At 41.3% G+C, this 20,056-nt stretch overlaps 1 protein-coding gene across 1 annotated transcript in view; it reads right to left on the reverse strand.

Annotated features, from left to right (window-relative positions):
- ppp1r14c (protein phosphatase 1, regulatory (inhibitor) subunit 14C) overlaps positions 1-18,275 on the reverse strand; it is an 18,628-nt gene extending 353 nt beyond the window's left edge. Inside the window, exons 1-4 of the mRNA XM_032543562.1 lie at positions 17,930-18,275; positions 3,943-4,026; positions 3,520-3,552; positions 1-1,710 (exon numbers count right to left, since the gene is read on the reverse strand). The exon at positions 1-1,710 is cut by the window's left edge and continues 353 nt beyond it. Of these exons, the coding sequence (XP_032399453.1) occupies positions 1,636-1,710; positions 3,520-3,552; positions 3,943-4,026; positions 17,930-18,163 (426 nt within the window). The 5' untranslated portion in view covers positions 18,164-18,275 and the 3' untranslated portion in view covers positions 1-1,635. The remainder of the gene's footprint in view (positions 1,711-3,519; positions 3,553-3,942; positions 4,027-17,929) is intronic.
- Positions 18,276-20,056: the final 1,781 nt, after the last annotated feature.

Raw genomic sequence — 20,056 nt, forward strand, 5'->3', positions numbered from 1 at the left:
ATACTCTTTATTAGTGTTTTTTTTTTTTTCTCTGTTCTTAGCATGCAAGACGGGTGCTTTGCAAGTGTTATGTTAAAATCGAACATTGCCCTGCTTTTGTCTTTGGCAGCTGAGGGTATATCATAGGGCAGATTTAGGTCCGCTCTATTCTAGTCGGTACACGATTTACTGCTCGGAAGTGAAACCGGGCCCAACCCCATAACAGAGTCATGATTGTACCAGAGCTGATGGGTTTTAGAATGTGTTGGTGCACATTAACAACAATACATAACTAAATCCACCTCTCAAACCTGGGATTATGCAATAACATATTTTCTGCAACCTGGAAAAGTTTTAATCATCTTAAAATTCCCCGTCCACTTGAAGATGTTTCGCAAACTTGACAAACTATCTCTGTGGAAGAGCTTTATCACTCTAATGCTGCTATGACATTTAAGATGTAATACTCCCAGTTTCGGCACACCTTCCCTTACAGGACCTGACAGGTTTCTGTGTCAAAGTTTCAAGTTGTCCCCAAGTTCTGATTCAACAATATTTGCCTTTTAGGTTGTCAGTAGTTAAGGTTCAGTGCTGAGAAAGTGAACTGATCCTGAATGTCCTTAAAGGCAACGTCAACCACTATTAGAGAGGCAAGTTAGCAGGGTTAAGTGAACCAGAGTGTAAGAAACAACTGCAATGTATGAGCTTTGTGTTTAAACCTAAATGACCAACTGATACGTATACTGATGAAGGAGAGCAATGGATAACACTTTTCCTGCCAATCATACAGGTGTTTTACACAAGAACTGCAACACCCATCATGCCTTGCTGTAGTGAAAAGTATTCTAGAACAGTGGGTAAAAAGCAAACATCTTTACACTATTTTAGCCTAACCTTTTCCTCTATCCAGAGTTTACAGATCACACAAGGACAGAATTGATGTATTAATGCCTTGAGCTTAAAATAAAACTACAGAGCTCCCTTACATTTGCAAGCACTGACGGAGTAAGAATAATCCCGGTGACTTTAAAGTAGGAAAAATGAAAACTGTTGAAGAACACATATCAATCACATGAACAATAAATGGCAACATACAGTACATTTTATTTAAAAGAAGTAACAGCAAAATACCTCCAGTAAAAAAATGACAAAACCATGAAGCACCGTGTTTACATAGTGCTTCAGCTAATTTCACACCTACTGCAGTACAAACATTTTTTTTTTACCACCTCCGGTTTTTGTTGGTGTTTTATGCTATATGGCTGTAGGTATTACAGCATCAGATTTTAACATGGCTCTGAAATGTGGAATAAGGTGGTATTCGTGTTAAAGCACAGTTGCAGTTCTGGCACGTTCCAGGGCTCGACATTTTATTGTGGCTGTAATGTTATTTAACCATGTTGGCTCTGTTTTGCTTAAGTACCTTTCAACAGTCAAATATTATAATACACCTTGTTATTCTACGTGATTGTGAAATAAATGACTAGTGCTATATGCATGGAGTTTATGGTGCCTGTTTGCAAGTTGCAGGATAGTTAGTAATGCTGTTATGTTTAGATAAGTTTTTTTTCTGTGTGATGACAGTCCAGGTTGAGTGGGTTAAGTAGGTGGAGCTGAGATGAGTTTATGGTTGGTTGATAGTTGAAATCACAGCCATTATAGGCCCTTCTTAGTTGGCGCACTGAGTTTTCTCATTCCCCTTATCCTGCCCAGCAACTCGCGGACAAAGACCTGCAAGGAAGATTGGAAAAAAAAACTTAGACAAACAGTTGCACAAACCCATTCACACTTGAGTTGATCATGTTTTTTTTAAGGGTTTAAGATGCAACAAAGTTAGAAAATCGGATTATAACAGTAAATGCTCCCAGTAAAGAAGACCATCATATGAATCTTTTGATGTCCACAAGTTATCTTCCATTTCTGTTTGATTTTACAGACTAAAGCAGGCAAAGGTGTCCTGCTTTTATTTGTATCATGGCTTGGATGGGATGGGATAGACCCAAAGACAGCCCCTGCATAACTGTAGAGCATTTAAGCAATTGGCAAAGGGTTCATTTTTAAAGATATGGTTCAACATTTTAGGAAATACACTTCACCAAGAGTTGGACAAGAAGATTGATACCACTGTCATGTCTCTCATGTCCACTAGAAATGGGTCAGCTTAGTTTTGCATAAATAGTTGAAACACGATAAAACCATGTTTATGCTAAGCTAAGATAACCAGCTGCTGGTTTTAGTCATGAGAGTGGGTTGTGTGGGAATATATGTATTTTCCAAAATGTCAAACTATTGCATCCCTTTAAGAGAAACATTAAACAAGCAGACACATGCATTAAAACCTAGCAGTTTTGTGTTATAGTAAAACACTGGCATCTAACAGTCAGATGTATTATTAAAGTATGGTGGAGGGGGCGGGGGGGGGGTACTCTGAATTATGGTGGTTTTTCCCTTTAAATGACAATAAGGAAAAACTGTATTATGAAGAAACTAAGTTAGTAAGGACAAAGAACACACATCTTGGGTTTAAGCAAGAGGTTGTGTAGAGGCCTGACTGAGGTGGAAAAAATGTAGGAATATAATCCTCCTCATTATATCAGGGATGACTCTGCTCATGACCCAATTACTGATGCCTCCCCCTCCTCTCTGTCTCTCTGTCCATCTCCTTCTTCTCTCTACCCTACAAATCTTTCAATTGTTCTGCCTCTAGCTGTATTTTTGTATATCCTCTGCATCCCTCTCTTCCTATGTCTTTGCAATAGCTTCTATCGCTCCCTTCCCTTTCTTCATCTACTTCAACTATTTTCCCAGAGTACCTTTTTCTAACAGTGCTCTCATTCCTATTTCATCTCCCCTCCATCACTCCCTACCTTTGTCACATTTCTCTCCCTTCTCTGTGGAATTCTGTACAAAATGGCATCCGTGCTACTCCTTTCTCTTACTCCTGATTGGACACTTGTGTAGCTTTGGATACAAGTGACCTTGTAGGTGTTCTAAGTCACAGCCTTTCTTTATGACACATACACACACACACACACACACACACACACACACACACACACACACACACACACACACACACACACAACCACACACACCACACACACCCCCACCACACACACACACATGCCCACACATACATACACACAGAAAACTCTTCACACATTCACCTTCACAAACTCACACTAAACAAATCCATAAGAATCAAATCCCTTAGTGAACAAATTTAGTGTGTGTGCACACTATTATTTTGCTAACAGCTTTGTTAGAAGCTTTTTGTTAGAAGCGTTTGTAAGAAGTCTTTTCAATCTAATGTCATATTTAGGTCAGGATGACAGAAGGAAGAGAAAATGAATTTGAATGTCACAAGAAATTAATTGAGCACACACGTACACATGTGGGGCACGATGCTTCAACATACAGTGCTCTATATGCTGCAAATCGACCAGTACACGCGAGCATTAATAATGTCTATCTACACACAAGCTGCAGGGTCAGAGATATTGAGTGTTTCATGGTATGACAGACACTACACACACTCACCTCTGTTGGTTTGTAGCAGTCTATTAATGATTCCTGTGTAAAAAGCAAAACAGGGGAGTAGTTGATGGTTTTGACAGCACTTGGATTTTTTTTCATTTTTTATTCACTAAGGCAAAATGTAAAGTTAATATACAATTCAGTTTTTCAGTCATTGGTGAGCATGATGTCAGGCTTTGGTATCATTCTGCCAGAATCAAACGAGTGTTTTTGAATGCATCGGCATTAAGAATCCTAAGGAGAGAAATCCAACATACAGTACAAAAGGCAGCAATGCCGATTTCTCCTCTGACATAGTGTACTCAATAGACCAGCATGCAAAGCGGTCACATGAGAAGGTTGACTACAAAGTGAGGATTTGGCTTCATCTCATCTAGTAAACATGCTGTCTAGCTCTTTAAGGTGTATTCGGTGTCAGAAGCATACCTGCAGTTTGCTGGCTCTCTCATCGTCACTGTTGACCTCCAACAGATCATCTATGTCTATCTCTACCTCCGGCATCTCTTCCTCCTGAAACACAAAAACACTCTTGGTTAGTGAGCTGCTAAAACAGATTCATGTCATGAAGACAACGACATGAAAACCAGCCAGAGGAGAGGAGGAAATAAAATTGGAAAGATGTTCAAAAAACGCTGATGGAGGCGCTGGCTCATGTTTTACACCCTTATTCTTTTTTTAGACTCTAACCCCTCACCAAAACCCAGAGTACACGCTTTCTCTCACTTTCAGTTCTTTCATTTCACCTCTTTATTTAAAACACTGTTTCCACGTCTCTGCACTCCAAGCTTCAAACAGCTTGAACATATATTTGCCTATCAGGAGCAGACATCACATGGAAATGTCATTGTGTTATGCAGCGCAGCCGGGGCAGGGCCATTTAGTGGCTCTGTGGTTAGAGGCTGTATTCTGCTCAACACCACTTCAAAGGTCCCGTGTTCCTCCGGTTCATTTTTATTTCACCACAGGGCTTGTGCAAAAGAGGCACGCAGGGAGGATCAACCCTTTCCTCCCAGCTACCACATAATATATCTTACAAAGTCTTCCTTCTGGGAATTAAAGCCAAAGAAACCATGTGCCAGTGCAGCTTCTTCATCCAAGAGGTTGCCTTTACCAACAGATGAACTGCTCAGTAACAGCATACTGCATGGTTGCAGCAAAATTGACTCTGCTATTTCCCCCCAGTATCACTCAGAAATGCATCCATGTTGGATGAATCCGCATCTCACAAGTTATATCCAATGCCGACATTTGTTGTCAATGCAGGAAGTATTGTGTCCTTTATGTAGTGAGGAGGGAGGTGAATGTGAATAGGCATGTGGCAAATGGGACTTCCATACCATTTGTGTTCCATTGCAGACATGCAATTATGTTTTTATGTCTTATTGTCTTTTTATAACCCATTACCATCTTTTCCTAACTTTAAGTGGTTTAGTGGCCCTACCTTATAGTTAAATTTAATGCCATAAGCAGTTTCAAATATTGAGCAAGAGAACGTAATTCAAAAATGTAGGACTTCGATACTGAATGTATTTTGGGATTGTGTAGAATTTTCCATTAAGGACGTTCTTGGCTTCCTGGCCATTCCGCAGCTCTTTCCATCATTGCAGTCAAGTTCAGATGAAGAGCCATGTCCAAGCTCTATTTAGTTTTTTTTGCCGTTTTTATAATCCCACGGAGAATCAACCCCCAACTCTTCAGCTATTTAGGGTATTAGGTCTCTTTCAGCTTATCGATTTGGTATTTGGCGGAATCATAACGGCTTTCACTAATCCATGACCAAATAAAACCTCAGTCAGCTGTTTCCAGCAAATACGTTCACACCAGCTGACTGCCAAAGTAAATAACTGGCCGCTCATATGGTATATATTGAGGTTTTGTTGTTGTTTGAAAGTTTCTCGTGCCTTCAAAGATTAAAAATGGGTTCATTTATTTAATTCAAATTGTTACGCATAACCTACACCAAAATAAAGAAGTTCTATTTTAGATTGAACGCCATTGTTTGGCAGTGAAAAATAATCTTTTACCCATTTTTGATGCATGGTGGATGATCCCTGGTTCCCTTTGCCCAGGCTAAAACAGTTTCCAGTTTTAAAGTGTGTGTGTGTGTGTGCGCGCTCTCCAAGGGGTGTACACTGGTAATTTGATTTAAGCTCTCAGCATTAAAGCTGATCGATGTGCACAGAATAAAATTAGTTCACAATTATATCTTTGAATTTACAATACCTAAGACAAGTGGCATGAGTGGTACGTTATGTGTTCGACAGCATGACCACAGATGCATTTCCATTAGAGTTTTTCATATCAATCCTTAACTGTAAGGATAAAAATGAAAAAAGAAATGTAATATAGTTCTGGTTCAAGCAGTAAAAACCTACCTCAAAAATACCACTTAACATAAGTGACACTCACACCTTGTTCACACATCTCACTGGAATTTGTTCACACACACAAACACACACAGTTGACATTCATATACAGACATTTGCACACAACGCTACCCCACCTTAATCATCATTCCTGAGCCGTTAAGAGACATTTACACAACCTGCATTTTAAGCATCTCAGTCTGTCTATGGACGAGCGTCCCCTTCGACCTCTTTCTTTGAAATCTCTCTCTGCGTCTAAGCAGGAGAGTCTCGCTCTGAAATCCCCCCTCATTAAGGAAAGAAACAAGTCAGGTGGAGAAACGAGGGAATGTTACAGAACATATCAAAGCCCCTCACTTATTAGTATTGAAGTGTGTGTGGGTTGTGGAACAAGAGGACTGAGTTTATATGCAAATGTAAAAAACATCAGAGAAGTTGATGTGAAAAATAATTTGGATCATGGAACAAGGCAGGCCTGCTTGGTTCTTTTGGTGAATGATTGTAAAGATTAACAAAGAATTTATTCATGGCATTTATTCTCTAACTGGGATGTTATGGGACCGATTGGTGGGGATTGCTGCGTACGAAGTACACGCGGCGTTACTGTACACCGGTAAGAGCAAATTACGTTTAACCATGCATCCAGCTAATTGAAATAGCTCACATTGCTGTGATGTGTGAACAGTTAACTTCATTTAATATTGTATGTGGCATTTTGCAGAGCCGCCGTCACTGCGTCCGGAGCTTAGCGTCGCCCAAGATGATTGTCACTTTTGATTGGTTTCAAGAAATGCAAACAACAGAGAGCATTTTTTTCTCCAATCCCATAATGTATGTGTGGTGTGGTTAGACCTTACCCCACAGGGTTGTGGAGATAGGTCTCCACAGAGCCAATGGGAGACTAGGTTGTATGTAAAGACTGTAATTATTATTAATAATCAGCCTAAAATGTTCAAACTATTTCCCCTCAACTCCACTGTTTCTCTAGTAATTTCTTTCTGTAACTCGGGATAAAAACCCTTTCAATTGGCCAGGCAACAATATTTTCAATTTAGGCCCCAAAAACGTTGACAGACGGGTTTGAGCACGTTTCATTCCCTTAGGACAGGTAAAACCCATTAGAGATCCAAACTAGAATTTCAAGAACGAGTCATTACGACTGCTCCTTCTTCAAAGGTCAGCTTGTTTACACCTGACAGCAGCTACCTGCCAGTTCTGAAATGCGAGCAGAGCACAGAGATCATGGCCTTGGTCATGAATGCCAAAAACAGGATATGAAATGGAGGGGAAAAAAAATACAGTGAGTGGTGTACTGCTCACATACTGTGGTCTGCTGATTTCCATAGGCTAAAGAGAGAAACTAATAATGCAGATGAATCTATCTATAGTAAGTGTGTGTGTGTGTGTGTGTGTGTGTGTGTGTGTGTGTGTGTGTGTGGGGGTGTGTGTGTGTGTGTGAAAGCAGGCAGTCCGTCACCCTCTGTCACTGTGATTGGTGATGAACTAGGCATGCATGGCCTGTGTGTGTGAAGCATGACTACAGGCAATCGCCAACGACGTGCAAATCTACACATGCACGCACACACAGGCACACACACACACACACACACACACACACACACACACACACACACACAAAAAGTGTTTGCCACCATCAATCAGAGAAACGCTCACCACAAGGCTTTATCTCTCCGTGGAGCTTGTGAGAAAGTACCTTACTGTGGCAAATACACTGCATGTAATGACAAGAATGGACACACTCATACACACTTAACATGAAGATAAACTCTGAATTTGCCACCGTCCTGCTGGTGATTGAGAGCCTAAAATAGTTGAGGTCACACCCACTGCCCCCGGGGAAAATCATTTTCCATCTTGCCAGCAGTGGAAGCGTGACAAAATGACAGCGCACAATGCCAGGAGACATAAAGGGACAGGCAAGATGCAGATTTGGAATACATTCCAAATAGTATCAAAATAAATATCCTAAAAATACATGTTTTATGGGAGATATAGTGAATGCCAACATATTGCAATGGCAACATTATAGTTGTATACACAGTTTACGTTTGTAAACAGAAGTGCAAAATGAAGACGCATTAAGATTTTTTTGTGTATATGTAGTAGAGACAAATAGAAGCACCATTTGTTGCAAATATGTTTGCAGAAGAAAGACATAGCAATGAAAACAGGAAAAGAAAACGTTAGTGGTTATGCTATGTGTAGACGATAGTGTGTGTGTGTGTGCAAGACAGATAACAAGGAGCTAAGTGTTTGTTGTAATGAAGGCAACTTTGAGTCGACTTTGTGTGAGAGCCAGCAAGCAAAAGAGAGTGAGACAGGCCAGCCAGTGTGTTTGTTGATGTGTTTGTGCAAAGAAAGTGTGTGCATGTGTGTCAGACTTGTTTTCACTGACAGCCTAAGCAGCCGGCAGCGTTCTCAGTCTGGTTCAACTGCGATGAACTGAATCAAAGGTAATGTACGGCCCGACCCTGTGACTCATCACAATCTCTTTTCAGACTATTCAAAAAACTCTTCACGAACAAAGAGTCAAACTCCTTGTGACAGGGAATCACTTCAGTCAGGCCAAGTGATTCACAATTATTCCTATTCATAGCCTACTTACATGAACTAGAGCTACCAGTTGTATAGAACTGCAGCTCAGGTCATCAGCATTGCTTAGGTCAGAAGCAAGATAATTATGTTTGGCGTGTTCAGTATTTTTTAGCATGCCATGCACAAAAGTCCACAATCTACAGTTAATAATTAGATAATATCTAGTTAATGATTAGATAATCTCTATAAACAGATATCTGCATATGTATGCTGAATCTGTAGGCAACGTGACAAGATTTTGGTATAGGAAGAAATTAGATATCTGTTGGTAGTCCAAGTCCAAGGTTTTGGTTGCATGCAGGTAAACAGTCTGTGTGGAGAGCAGAAAAGGCGGAACGCATCGGCCCAAATGCAATAACCGATCTTTCGTCTGATGACAAGCTTTTTATTATCTTTTTTTTAATCTGCATTCATATGCAGATATCTGTTAATGATTAGCCAAAAGATCGTCTGGACCTGGATCTGGTTGCTAATCAGACTGTTATCAATAATGTATAATTATTGATGAGGAAGCCTCGGCCCAGATATCCGCCGGGGCATGTCATTTTTCATGTTATAAGCTAAAGAAAGAGAGCAGAGGGTTTATTTTTTCAAAACAAAGGGACGTCGGACTAGTGGGCTTTGAAGACCAAAGGGAATTTGTCAGGTTATTGAGAGGTCGGAACAATGGAGTGTCTGAGAAATACTGAAATATTGGCAGTAGGCCTAAATGTCTAATTTTGTTAAATTAAAACACATAAAACAATGTAGTCAAACCCACAGCCAGTGTAGTCTATAAGATAGCACTGTTATAATTGCTTGCTCAGCGGGCAGCAAATTAGCTTGCTAACGGTCGTGTGTGTGTGTGTGTGTGTGTGTGTGTGTACGTGTGTCTGCGTGTCTGTGACAGTGAAACAGACCACACAGAGACAGTATGGTTATTTTCTATAAATACTATATATATATATATATATATATATATGTATATAAACAACACACGTGTCCCAGGGCCACAACTTAGAAAATATGGAGTGCACACACACACACACACACACACACACACACACACACACACACACACACACACACACACACACAGTTTTCAAAGAAGATAAATAAAATAACACCCACGGCTTCTTTAATCACAGCTCTGCATGCAAGTGCTAAAGATTATAGGGAAACATTAAAAACAGAATTGGCAGAGAAAAATAAGTAAGTGGAATTTTAATAGTAAAATATGCGAAAATATCAGCCATTAAAAAAAAAGGCACAAAAGAAACAAAGAAAAGAAATCAAATGAGGAAATAATTCATAATTACAAAAGTCAAACAATGAAATAACAAGATGATTGTTAAATTAGGGACCATGATATATGAGAGTAACAGAGATGTCAACAAGACTGCAAAATTGAAAAGAATTGAAGAGAGCTATATATCAGAGCAGGGATTAGAATACATAACGGGGGAAAATAAGATGCAGGGAGATGGAGAGCACACAGGTAAGTGGGTCACTGTGATGATGAGGCAGAGGAGAATTGTGCAACAAAGTAAAACCTCACAGCTCAGCTTTCTTCCTCTCTTTCCACCGCCATGCTGTGTCACATCAAAGGGACAAATTCCTCTTAGGAGACCGTGTGAGCTGAGGGAGAGAGAGAAACTACTGTATGCCAGAGAATGGAGGGTGAGGATGGGACAAGAGGACAAATGTTTTCATGTCCCACAAAGCAAAATGTATACTTGGAACACTAATGGCAGAGGGTGCAATGTTAGGAAAAAGTGTGTCTATAGCTATTTCCCCCTCCCTCCTCCGTTTTGGATCACATCCCTATTCCGCCTCCGGCGATGCAATTTGCAGAAACCATACAGCATGGATGATGTGACTTCACTGGATAAAGTTAGCTGCAGCAGCAAAAGCTCTTTCCCACGCTGATTCAGCTCTACTCTAGAGGACATTGCATATCAGAGAGGAAAACTGGTAGAAAGGAGGATTTGGGAGGGAGGAATAAATCCTCAAAGGAGAATTCCAGTCAAAAAATAGCCAGAATTCTGCAGGCTGAATTTTTAGACGCTAATTATGATGTAATTGTCTTAATCATTCATTCAGTGCACGTGGTGGTGGTCGCTTCTCCCCAATAGGGTCCCAGTAACCCTTCCGTCGTTTCCCTCAGACCAGCTAGGTATTGGTGTCCAACCATGTCCTCATCTTGTACTCCTCATTCATTCATCCTATTAATTTTTTGTGGAGAAAGCCACAAACTTAAAAAGTGGTTAACAGCAGTCCCTGTAGATACCAATAGCGTAGTGTTTTTATTTAAAGTTACAGTAAGAGTCGGATTGTGTTATACGGGATAAGATTAGATTAGATTAGATTATACTTTATTTATCCCACGACGGGGAAATTCTGTCGTTACAGTAGCAGCATAGCAGCAACAGCAAAAAAAAAAAAAATACAAAACAATAACACACAAACAGGTAAGCACGAAAGAAATACAAGGCAAGAAATACAGGCAAGAAATAGACAATGAAAATATGGTAGACTGAGTAAGTAAAATGCCGTCAAACAAAAGGAATTTTAAAGTGCGGTTGCCATGATAGACCGTATTGTGCTTTAATTATATTCCCTACAGTAACCATCATTACATTCTTTTCACTTATTAATACAGAGTACAGCTTAGCTATGCTTCAGAAGCGCTTGTCGGATGGTCGAATAACTTCGGGAAACCCCGACACCTTTCCAAAGCCGAATCGCAGGAGGCTGTGTCTGTCCATTTCTGTAATTTCTCGATATATATATTTTTTAAATTTTTTATCCGACATCCATGCCTACTTCATGCTGTGACTAGTCAGCTGTGCAGAGGTGAGAAAAAAGCCAAGCTTTGAACTTCTTTCTCTCTCTTTTTTTAATCATTAACACTATGAATGCCTTCCAGGTTCCAGGAAAATGTGCACCGTTGTCCCTATATTTAAACAATATCATGTAAGACAACATCATCTGCAAACAGCAGAGATTCCACGACACTGTCACTAAACTGAAGACTCACCCAGACATCAGAAGCAGCTTGATGTGCATAAACAGTAGATTTGACAACAGGCCTGATTATTGGCATCTCACATTCACCTCAAACAACTCTTTCTTAAAGCTTTGTGTAGCCACTGCTGACGTGCACATGTTCTCTTGTGCTATAACTGTACAAGGTCAAAATCCATACAATCATTTCATCCTCCTTTGGTCAAAATCGTGATTTAAAGCTCAGACCAAGTACGGTTGTGGATTCAACCATGAAACTGTCAGCATCTGTCTTGTGACTCCCATTTCACACTATTGTGATTTCGGGGGCGCATGATTCATTTTACTGTGTTTACCAGGCACAGTTTCTCCCTGTGGCTAACGTATTGACAGCTGGTGCCCATTTGGACCTTTGCCCTCAGTGCAAAGCAAAAGCTTCCAGCCAAACTGGACTTAAAACGTCCATAGCACCAGGGTCACATGCTGTCAGCCAGTCAAATTAATGGATTTATTAAATTTCTGGGGCAATTAGAAACCCCTTTGTTGTGAGGACAGAGTGTACGTGACAAAGAAAATTTTACACATTTAATAGATTAAGAGTGCTTTCTTACTGTTTTGATCCATTGTTGCCAAATGTGCACAGTCATTCACATAGAAAGGTAGACTTACAAAGAAGACTACACACCCACATGAACACACCCTGCCGACTTTGAAAGGCAAAACAATAATTTTCCTTCTCTCTGTCGTTCCCTCAGTCTCACTCTCACAGACACGCGTGAATGACGACTGTGTTTTTGCATCTTTTTTCACAGTGCCAACCACAGAGTGAGTCAGTGTTTGTACACAGCCAGTTCATAAATTGTGTCGGCCTGGCGACAATGAAACCAGTGATTAACTGGATCATCTTGGGATGGGGGGGATGTCATAGAAAGACAAGAAAGTCAGTGTGTGAGTGTGCAAATTCAACATTTCTTACCTTTAATGGTCTCAGCAGCTTTCCATTTTTGCATTTCCACACACAGCATGTCACACCCGATTATGATTGCCAATTGCACTTGGCATTTTAAGATTTTGATTTTAGTTCCGTACCACTATCTCTTGGGACTTGATGGCTTTATTTGCAAGACATATCATTCAAGTAAATAACCTGCGGACAGGTTGTACTTTCATGTTTAACCCTATCCATCTTTACTTTCTCTTCCATGCAGCGGATAGACTGATATGCCTCTCTGGGGTTTGTAGAAACATCTAAAAACCACCATGACAGCCTTGAGGTATCACAGATAAAGACATAAACACAGCATTCAGGGTAAAGATGAAATAATTTATAATTTCATTACATTTTGGGGTGATGATATATTCTGTGGTGGCATCATTCTTAGGCAAGGTTATCACACAATCGATGTAGCAAATGTTGTATACTTGGAAGGCATATGTGATTAACAGTGTCAATTACAGACATAAAATGGCTAGTCTATATTTATGGGAAAGCCACAGCAATAACAACAGAACAAAAGGGAGAGGAGAGGGAAGATAATAAGAAAACAGGTGGGTGGGTGTCCCGGTGGGTTGGAAGTTGAGACGAGCGAGAGGAGGGAAAGGGTAGGGAATAACTGCAGGACGAAGCATGGAGAGAGACGACAAAAAGGGGAACACATTGTAACCGTTGCACTCTGTTTTGCTTTTGAGATAGATTTTTGACGCCTTTCTGCTATACCCATTCCAACAACTGGGGGCTCTCTGCTCTCTAAAAGGCCATCTTGTCACCTCTGATTTGTTTAGCGGCAGATGCACGCGTCTGCAGGTGCTGCATGACATGTGTCAACGCGTGCTCCTCGGACACAGACGCTAAGTGAGCATCTATTTTTGTCCGAGTAATTTAAATGGCGAGGAGATAAGTGTCTTCCCTGCCAAGCACAGATAACAAACACAAAAATGACCTTCCCCGCCGGATCCATAAACCCATCAGGGTCACCCATTAAAACAAACATCCAATTGACTAAGTCGACCACTGGGGGTGGCTCTGTCAGCCCGGCTGTATTTAAATGACTGGTGGTCATTCCATATCCAAGTGTTTAAGGTGTGAATGTATGTTTCTTCCTCTTTTTCAGTTTAATTCTAACACTTCCTCCTTACTCTTTCCCCTCGCTCGCTTTTTTTGTTGTACATTTTGACCTTCGGCTGATTGTAAATGGACTCTGAGTTGGAACAGGGAGCCACCTTTTTCAATATAATGAGGTAATCAAGCTTAGCCCACATCCTGTCATCAATCAGAGTGAGATAGGGTTCAATTGATCACTGAATTCACCTCTGACAGTTGATGGATGCACATTTAAATTGGCTAATAAAGGGGGAAATGATGAAGACACCCCATACCTGCAGCATAACAGTATCCTAGATCATACAATAATATCTGCTTACAGATGCATATCTACGGTATGTGTACATATAGTATATGCAGTATAACAACGGTAACACAATGCCTTTGTGTCAATATTTGTGTTTATCCCCAGCGTACTATTCTTAAACCTATTGAACGTTGCTAATGACTTGGCTTGAATTGCACTGTTTACTCCACCTCTGCTGCCCAATGAGGTTCACATGATACACGAAGGTTCTCCTTCCCAGCAAGAGAAACATGAAAGGCGAGCAAAGGGGAATGTTATTGACAAGGGCAAAGGAAAGGTAGGGGGAGGAGAGGGGATAATGATGCACACAGAAAGGGATGAAGATGTTTTTTTTTCTACCTGCAGTAGATGTCAGTGTTGATGTCAGCAACAAAACCCACATTCCTTTGTCCATGGCGCGCACACACACACACGCGCACACACACACACACACACACACACACACACACACACACACACACACACACACACACACACACACACACACACACACACACACACACACTCAGCCTTGAGACAGCCCTCCTACTCAAAACAGTATGGAATTTAACCAACCCCTCCATCCTGTGGGAATGATCCAGAGAGAAAGAGGGCAGCAGACCTAAGACTTAGTAGTATCCACAAGAAGATGCTCCATCTCTTTGTTGTTCTTGCTCTATTTGGTCCAAACATGTACGTGTGTTAGTGTGTGTGTGTGTGTGTGTGTTACATTTAAGTTCAAGGGCTCATCCTCTTTTATTTGTGGAAAAGGAACCGCTCGCCACCCCATACCTGCCAAAGAGCAACGGAATATCATCAACCCACAAAAGCACGTAGGGCTTCAATTGCACACATTCATACAAAGCCAGAGACAGACACAAACACAAACACACACAAAGCCCAAGGGGCAGAGTGCTGTATGTTGGCAGTGTCTGCGCTCGCACACATGAATAAGCTTTATTGAGTGGGGTTCTATTGACGCAGAGCCATGAAAAAGTAGGGCATTACAGAATCTCTCACTCTCTCTCCCCTCATTCTGCAGCATGCACCCCAACAAAACACACATGAAACTGCAGAGTCAGATTTAGCACTCTGTCAATCTCTGTGGCTCTGTTAGACTCTCTCACACACACACCAAGTAAAGACCAACGTCTGTTTCTCAACAACTTCCATCGACTGTGTAGCTTTCTTGCAGAGACTTAGATGAGAAGATTGATACCACTCTTATGTCTGAGAGGTGTATCAACCTTCTCAACCCTCTGCAAGAGATGAGTGTATCGGACTTGCAGGCATTGTTTGAGTATACTTTAGGTCTTTGCTTGTCCTGGGTTTTTCAACCCACGACCCGAGACATATTTTGGACAGGACAAATTGGTAACGGAGATTCTCACCCAGCTTTACTTGAGAACAATATCCAATTTCTGCACTCCATTACCTTCAGTATCATCACAGGGCCTCCACCCCACACAAACAGACTGTGGTGATCTGTAGTATCAGGTTTTCTTATGAAACTGATACAGAGGCTGACCTTTAAGCCAGACCAGCACCGCCAAAATCAGCAGTCTCTCCCTCTATCTATCACACACACACACACACACACACACACACACACACACACACACACACACACACACACCTTGTCTATCTTGGGTCTGAACATGGAGGTGTTAACACGCTAGAAGGGAGTGTGACTTCCTGTTTACACTCATGATCAGTATAGCAGTAAAGTCCACTTGCTTAAACAGTGCCGTCATGTATCTATTCATGGATGAACAGATAAAAGTAAGCCTTAACAATGCACCACGGTGACAACGTGTCAAAATAATGATGTACTGGTTTCATTACCTACTGTCCTCTGAAATGCAGCCAGCTTGTATGTGTTTCTACCACCAGTCAACACTTTGCTTATTGCAGCAACCAGCAGGATTTCAGACTGGGGGGGATTATCATATTATCCCATTTGCTGTGTGAAAGATATAATATGAGGAGGTGTCATGCTGCTTGGAATATCTCCTGAAATCTGGGTTGAAGTCAGGGATAAAAAGGGACATCTGCAGACAACAGAGTGGAGTCTTTTTCAACATAAATGCTGCAATAGTGAAATAAAAGATTGATTTCCATCCAGCAATGGCGATAAAGACTTACTGCAACACTCTAGCAAGACCGCGTATTTTTGACTATTAAGCTACATGCATTTGCATTAAACAAATAACAGGCTAACATCCATTGGATCCAAATATTGCATGACCGAGATATGACTCTAGATGCGTGCTGGGCCGATGCACTCCAGCCCTTATAGCAACACCAAATAGATCAGTCGATCCACGCGGGGAGGCATCATACGACTTGTAGATCAAGTGCACCTGCTGATGGCAGACTAACACACAGCCAAGAGCTCATCCGGCTTTGAAATGTAAACCAGTCCACACTCAGATGGGCTGTGCAGCTCTTTTCAACTTAGGTGAGAACCACAGCAGCAGGACTAGAAAGAGAAGAGGAAGCTTGCAAACAAGATGACAGCTATAAAAAACAGCAGCTTAGGGTTATGGATGATGATTTGCTTTCGGGGATGTTTCAGTAGATGGAAGCAGTTTTGGATCTGTGGGAAATCGTGATTGCTCTGCACACATGCAGACAAATCTATTTGCATTGCAATGCTCTATCAGCAGGCAAACTACTGGGACAGACAATAATGTTGACATTCAATGTCCTGATGTGATTTATGCAAGTTTCCTTTCTGCACATGCACGCACACTGAAATCACTCTTAGTTACGGTAAGAGATGCAGCATATCACATAAATGAACATCTGCATGCACATCAATGATGTGTAGGCCTACACACACACACACACACACACACACACACAAACACACACACACAGCTTTATATTGAAATGAAATGCAATCCTAAAGTGTAGTTTGACAGGTTCATGTGTGCAGGCATGTGTGGATGCACGCTCACACCGCCTGTTTCATATCTGATTGGCTGAGTCTGAGTTGACAGGCTGACTGTCTGCCCGCCGTATGTGTGCTGCATATGTGTGCGCTTGTGCAGAACCTCTGTTGCGAGGAAGGGGGTCAGAGCCAAAGGAGGTGATTGGCTGGTGATGAGAGTCACAGCATCAGCACATCCTTAACCCACTGCCCTTCTTTCTTCCTCTCCAGTCCACCCCATCCCCCAGCAGCATACCGTAGGGCACACTCAGACATGCACTTACACATCACCCATAGAATCTCTCTTTCTGCACCCCCATCTCTCTCCACACACACTCAGACCCGCATGCACACAAACTCCCACACACACACTCACACACGCACACACTTGCCACTTCTGAGCGCGAGAGCAAAGAATAATGGAACTGTTAATATCGGTAGGCGACAGATCATCCCTCGAAAGGTGAAGAGTGTTAAAAGGGTCAGAAATCTGCCTCAGAAACAACTGAGGAATTAAATTCCAACGCAGGGAACGGTGCTTTAAAGGTAAACTGGAAGACTATCATGGCCTCTTAACATGCCTTTTGCGTACCCGATTTAGAAAAACAATACGAAAATGGACACATTCCAAAAAAAGACCAAGGCGACCGGTGCGTAAAAGGCGCAACCGTGCGGTTTCTCTCACCTTTCTCATTCTCGGTTTAGGTAAACCAGCCATCTCTCTCTCTCTCTCTCTCTCTCTCTCTCTCTCTCTCTCTCTCTCTCCCCCAACGACAGAAAGGATAAGAGACATTCGAGACAGAGACAGACATTATTAAACCAAACCGTTTTTGTGTCGCTCAGACACCCCTGCTATTGTCGCCTCAGCCATAATCCAGCAGGTATCAGTGTAGCAGAGGACAAAGAGAAAAAGCCACTGACTGTTTAATGAAGGATGTTAGGGTTCGCTTTAAATATGGGTGCCTTATTCTGACGCCTTGGCAAAGGATCGCAGCATCGAAAATCACATGAGATGAACTGCAGTTTTATCTGATCGGGTTGGTTTTTACCCCAAAACCCATGAAATTGACGAAGCAGGTATTCAGGACCATTTCCACTGTGTGTGTGATTTATTTCCCACTCACCTCACAGTCATACAACTCGCTAAGCTGCTCGATGATCCACTCCTCCAGGACGAGTCTTTTCCGCAGCTCTTTCCTGTCGTACTTGACCGTCACTTTGCCCTGTTTCTTCTGGACCGGGTCGTCCCCGGTGATGGGGCCGGACCCCACGCAGCCAACTCCGGGCGCACCTTGGAAGAAGACGCGGCTGCCGGCGGTGGGCAGCGGGGCGCTAGTCTCGGTGCTGGCGGCCGACATTGCGGGATGCAAGGGCTTATTATTCAAGAAGTGTGTGAACGAGTGGGGTACTGCTGTGCCGAGTGAGACTGCGAGCTGCACAGCAGACAGGAGAATGGTGAGGAGCTTTTAAACAGCTGCTATTTAAAGCGCAGCGCCGGAGACAGCCGAGAAGGCGGAGCGAACACTGCAAGAAATGAACATACGAGGCGCTTGTCTCCTGTTGAAATTAAAATCGATGTTTCCATTAAAAAAGGAAACCCTCCTCTGTGGAGTGGTCTTATAAAAATAAGTGTTTCCAACCCTATGTTACAAGAGGGGAGTCTCAAGTAATAATTATAAAACTTGACCATACATGACCACTCCTTTATTGCTCAAATTGGCAGATGAGTGAAATATGCTATAATTTTAATTGAGGACACTTGACTCTGAAATACGCCATTTACATGCTCAAAAGCTTGTTTTAGACAGTAAGAAGCTCTTTAAATATGTGTTCAAATTATTTCCTAATGTTGGTATTTTTTGCAGTGCACCAGACAGATTCCCTCAATGATGCTTGTCTGTGCACCAGCGCGCACCGAGGAGCTTCAGCAGAGGGTCTTTCCCGATTCCAGCCATGCTCCTCTGCCACCTTGTCTTATTATTCATTCATTTAATTGTATCTTTAAGTATTTATGTTTTTGTGATTCACGGATGCGTCTAAAAGTATCAGCATCTTTATGTATCTTTAATAAACTATTTTGAGCCCAGAGATTCTATCTGGCATGGGAAGAGTGTTTTGCGCCACCTGTTGGTCATCGGGAGAAGATTTGGTTTTGACACAGTTACTGTATTAAAATCCTCAGCATAAGCTTGATCATATATAGGCTACACCGTATTTACATATCCTATGGTGCCATTATTGTAGCAAATAATGCAAAAGTCATGTTTGTTCAAATAAAATAAAACATCAATAAAAAAACATCACACGTACAGTACTTATGCACTGGCAATTGGAGCTCTATTTTCATAACATAGTATGGAAAAAATGAATTAGTCAAATTGTTGAAAAAAATGAAAGTAGCCTACAGCAAAACTCTTAAAGCAGTGCGTAACTTTTTATTTTTAAGAACGTCCGTCACATCCAAACCATTGCCAAATGGGTTGTTACACAACTTATTAACCCTTGTGTTGTCTTCCCGTCAAAATCTAAAATAAACACTTTATTTGACGCTTTATAACAATGTTTTTGACTTTTTTTTGACGTTTTTAACACCTTATTAACACTAACTTACTAACTTTAGTTTCACAGTTATTTTTGGAATTTATGGTCAATAAACCTCATTTATAGGAAATGATACCTAACGTTTGAGTTAGAAAAGTAGAAATTAGGAATTATTTAGATTAAAATTAAAGGAATGTATCTTGATGGATAATCACAGACTGGAATATTTTTCAAATGCTATAAAATTGAATAAGAAACCCCCAAATTAATGAAAGTAGAGATTTGTACTTGCCAAAGAGCGTTGTGTGGAATCAATCGTGGTATTTTGGGTCATTACATTTGGGTAGTTAAAAAGAACATTGATATAGGAAAAGGGGTCAATTCGACCGGTGGACAACATGAGGGTTAAGATTTAAGAAGAAAACACTGTATTTCTCAGTAGCTATGGCTGTGTTCTATGGCTTTCCCGCGCATAAACTTGAGTGAAGATAATTAATAATTGTTATTAAAGTAATTATTTATAACTCTTGGGGGCGAGGCGGCAGAAACTAGCTTTAAGAGTAAGAAGTAGGCCTACATTAGATGTCAACTTTAGACTCAGTCTAACAACGCGTTGAGGGCTCAAACAGTTGAGTTTTTGAAGCACGTGTAAAAACTAAAGTCTTTACGTTGGCCATATTAGGATTTGTTGGCATAGATTAGCTGCTGGT

This window comes from Etheostoma spectabile, chromosome 18 (assembly GCF_008692095.1).
Source record: "Etheostoma spectabile isolate EspeVRDwgs_2016 chromosome 18, UIUC_Espe_1.0, whole genome shotgun sequence".
Classification (NCBI taxonomy): Eukaryota; Metazoa; Chordata; class Actinopteri; order Perciformes; family Percidae; genus Etheostoma; species Etheostoma spectabile.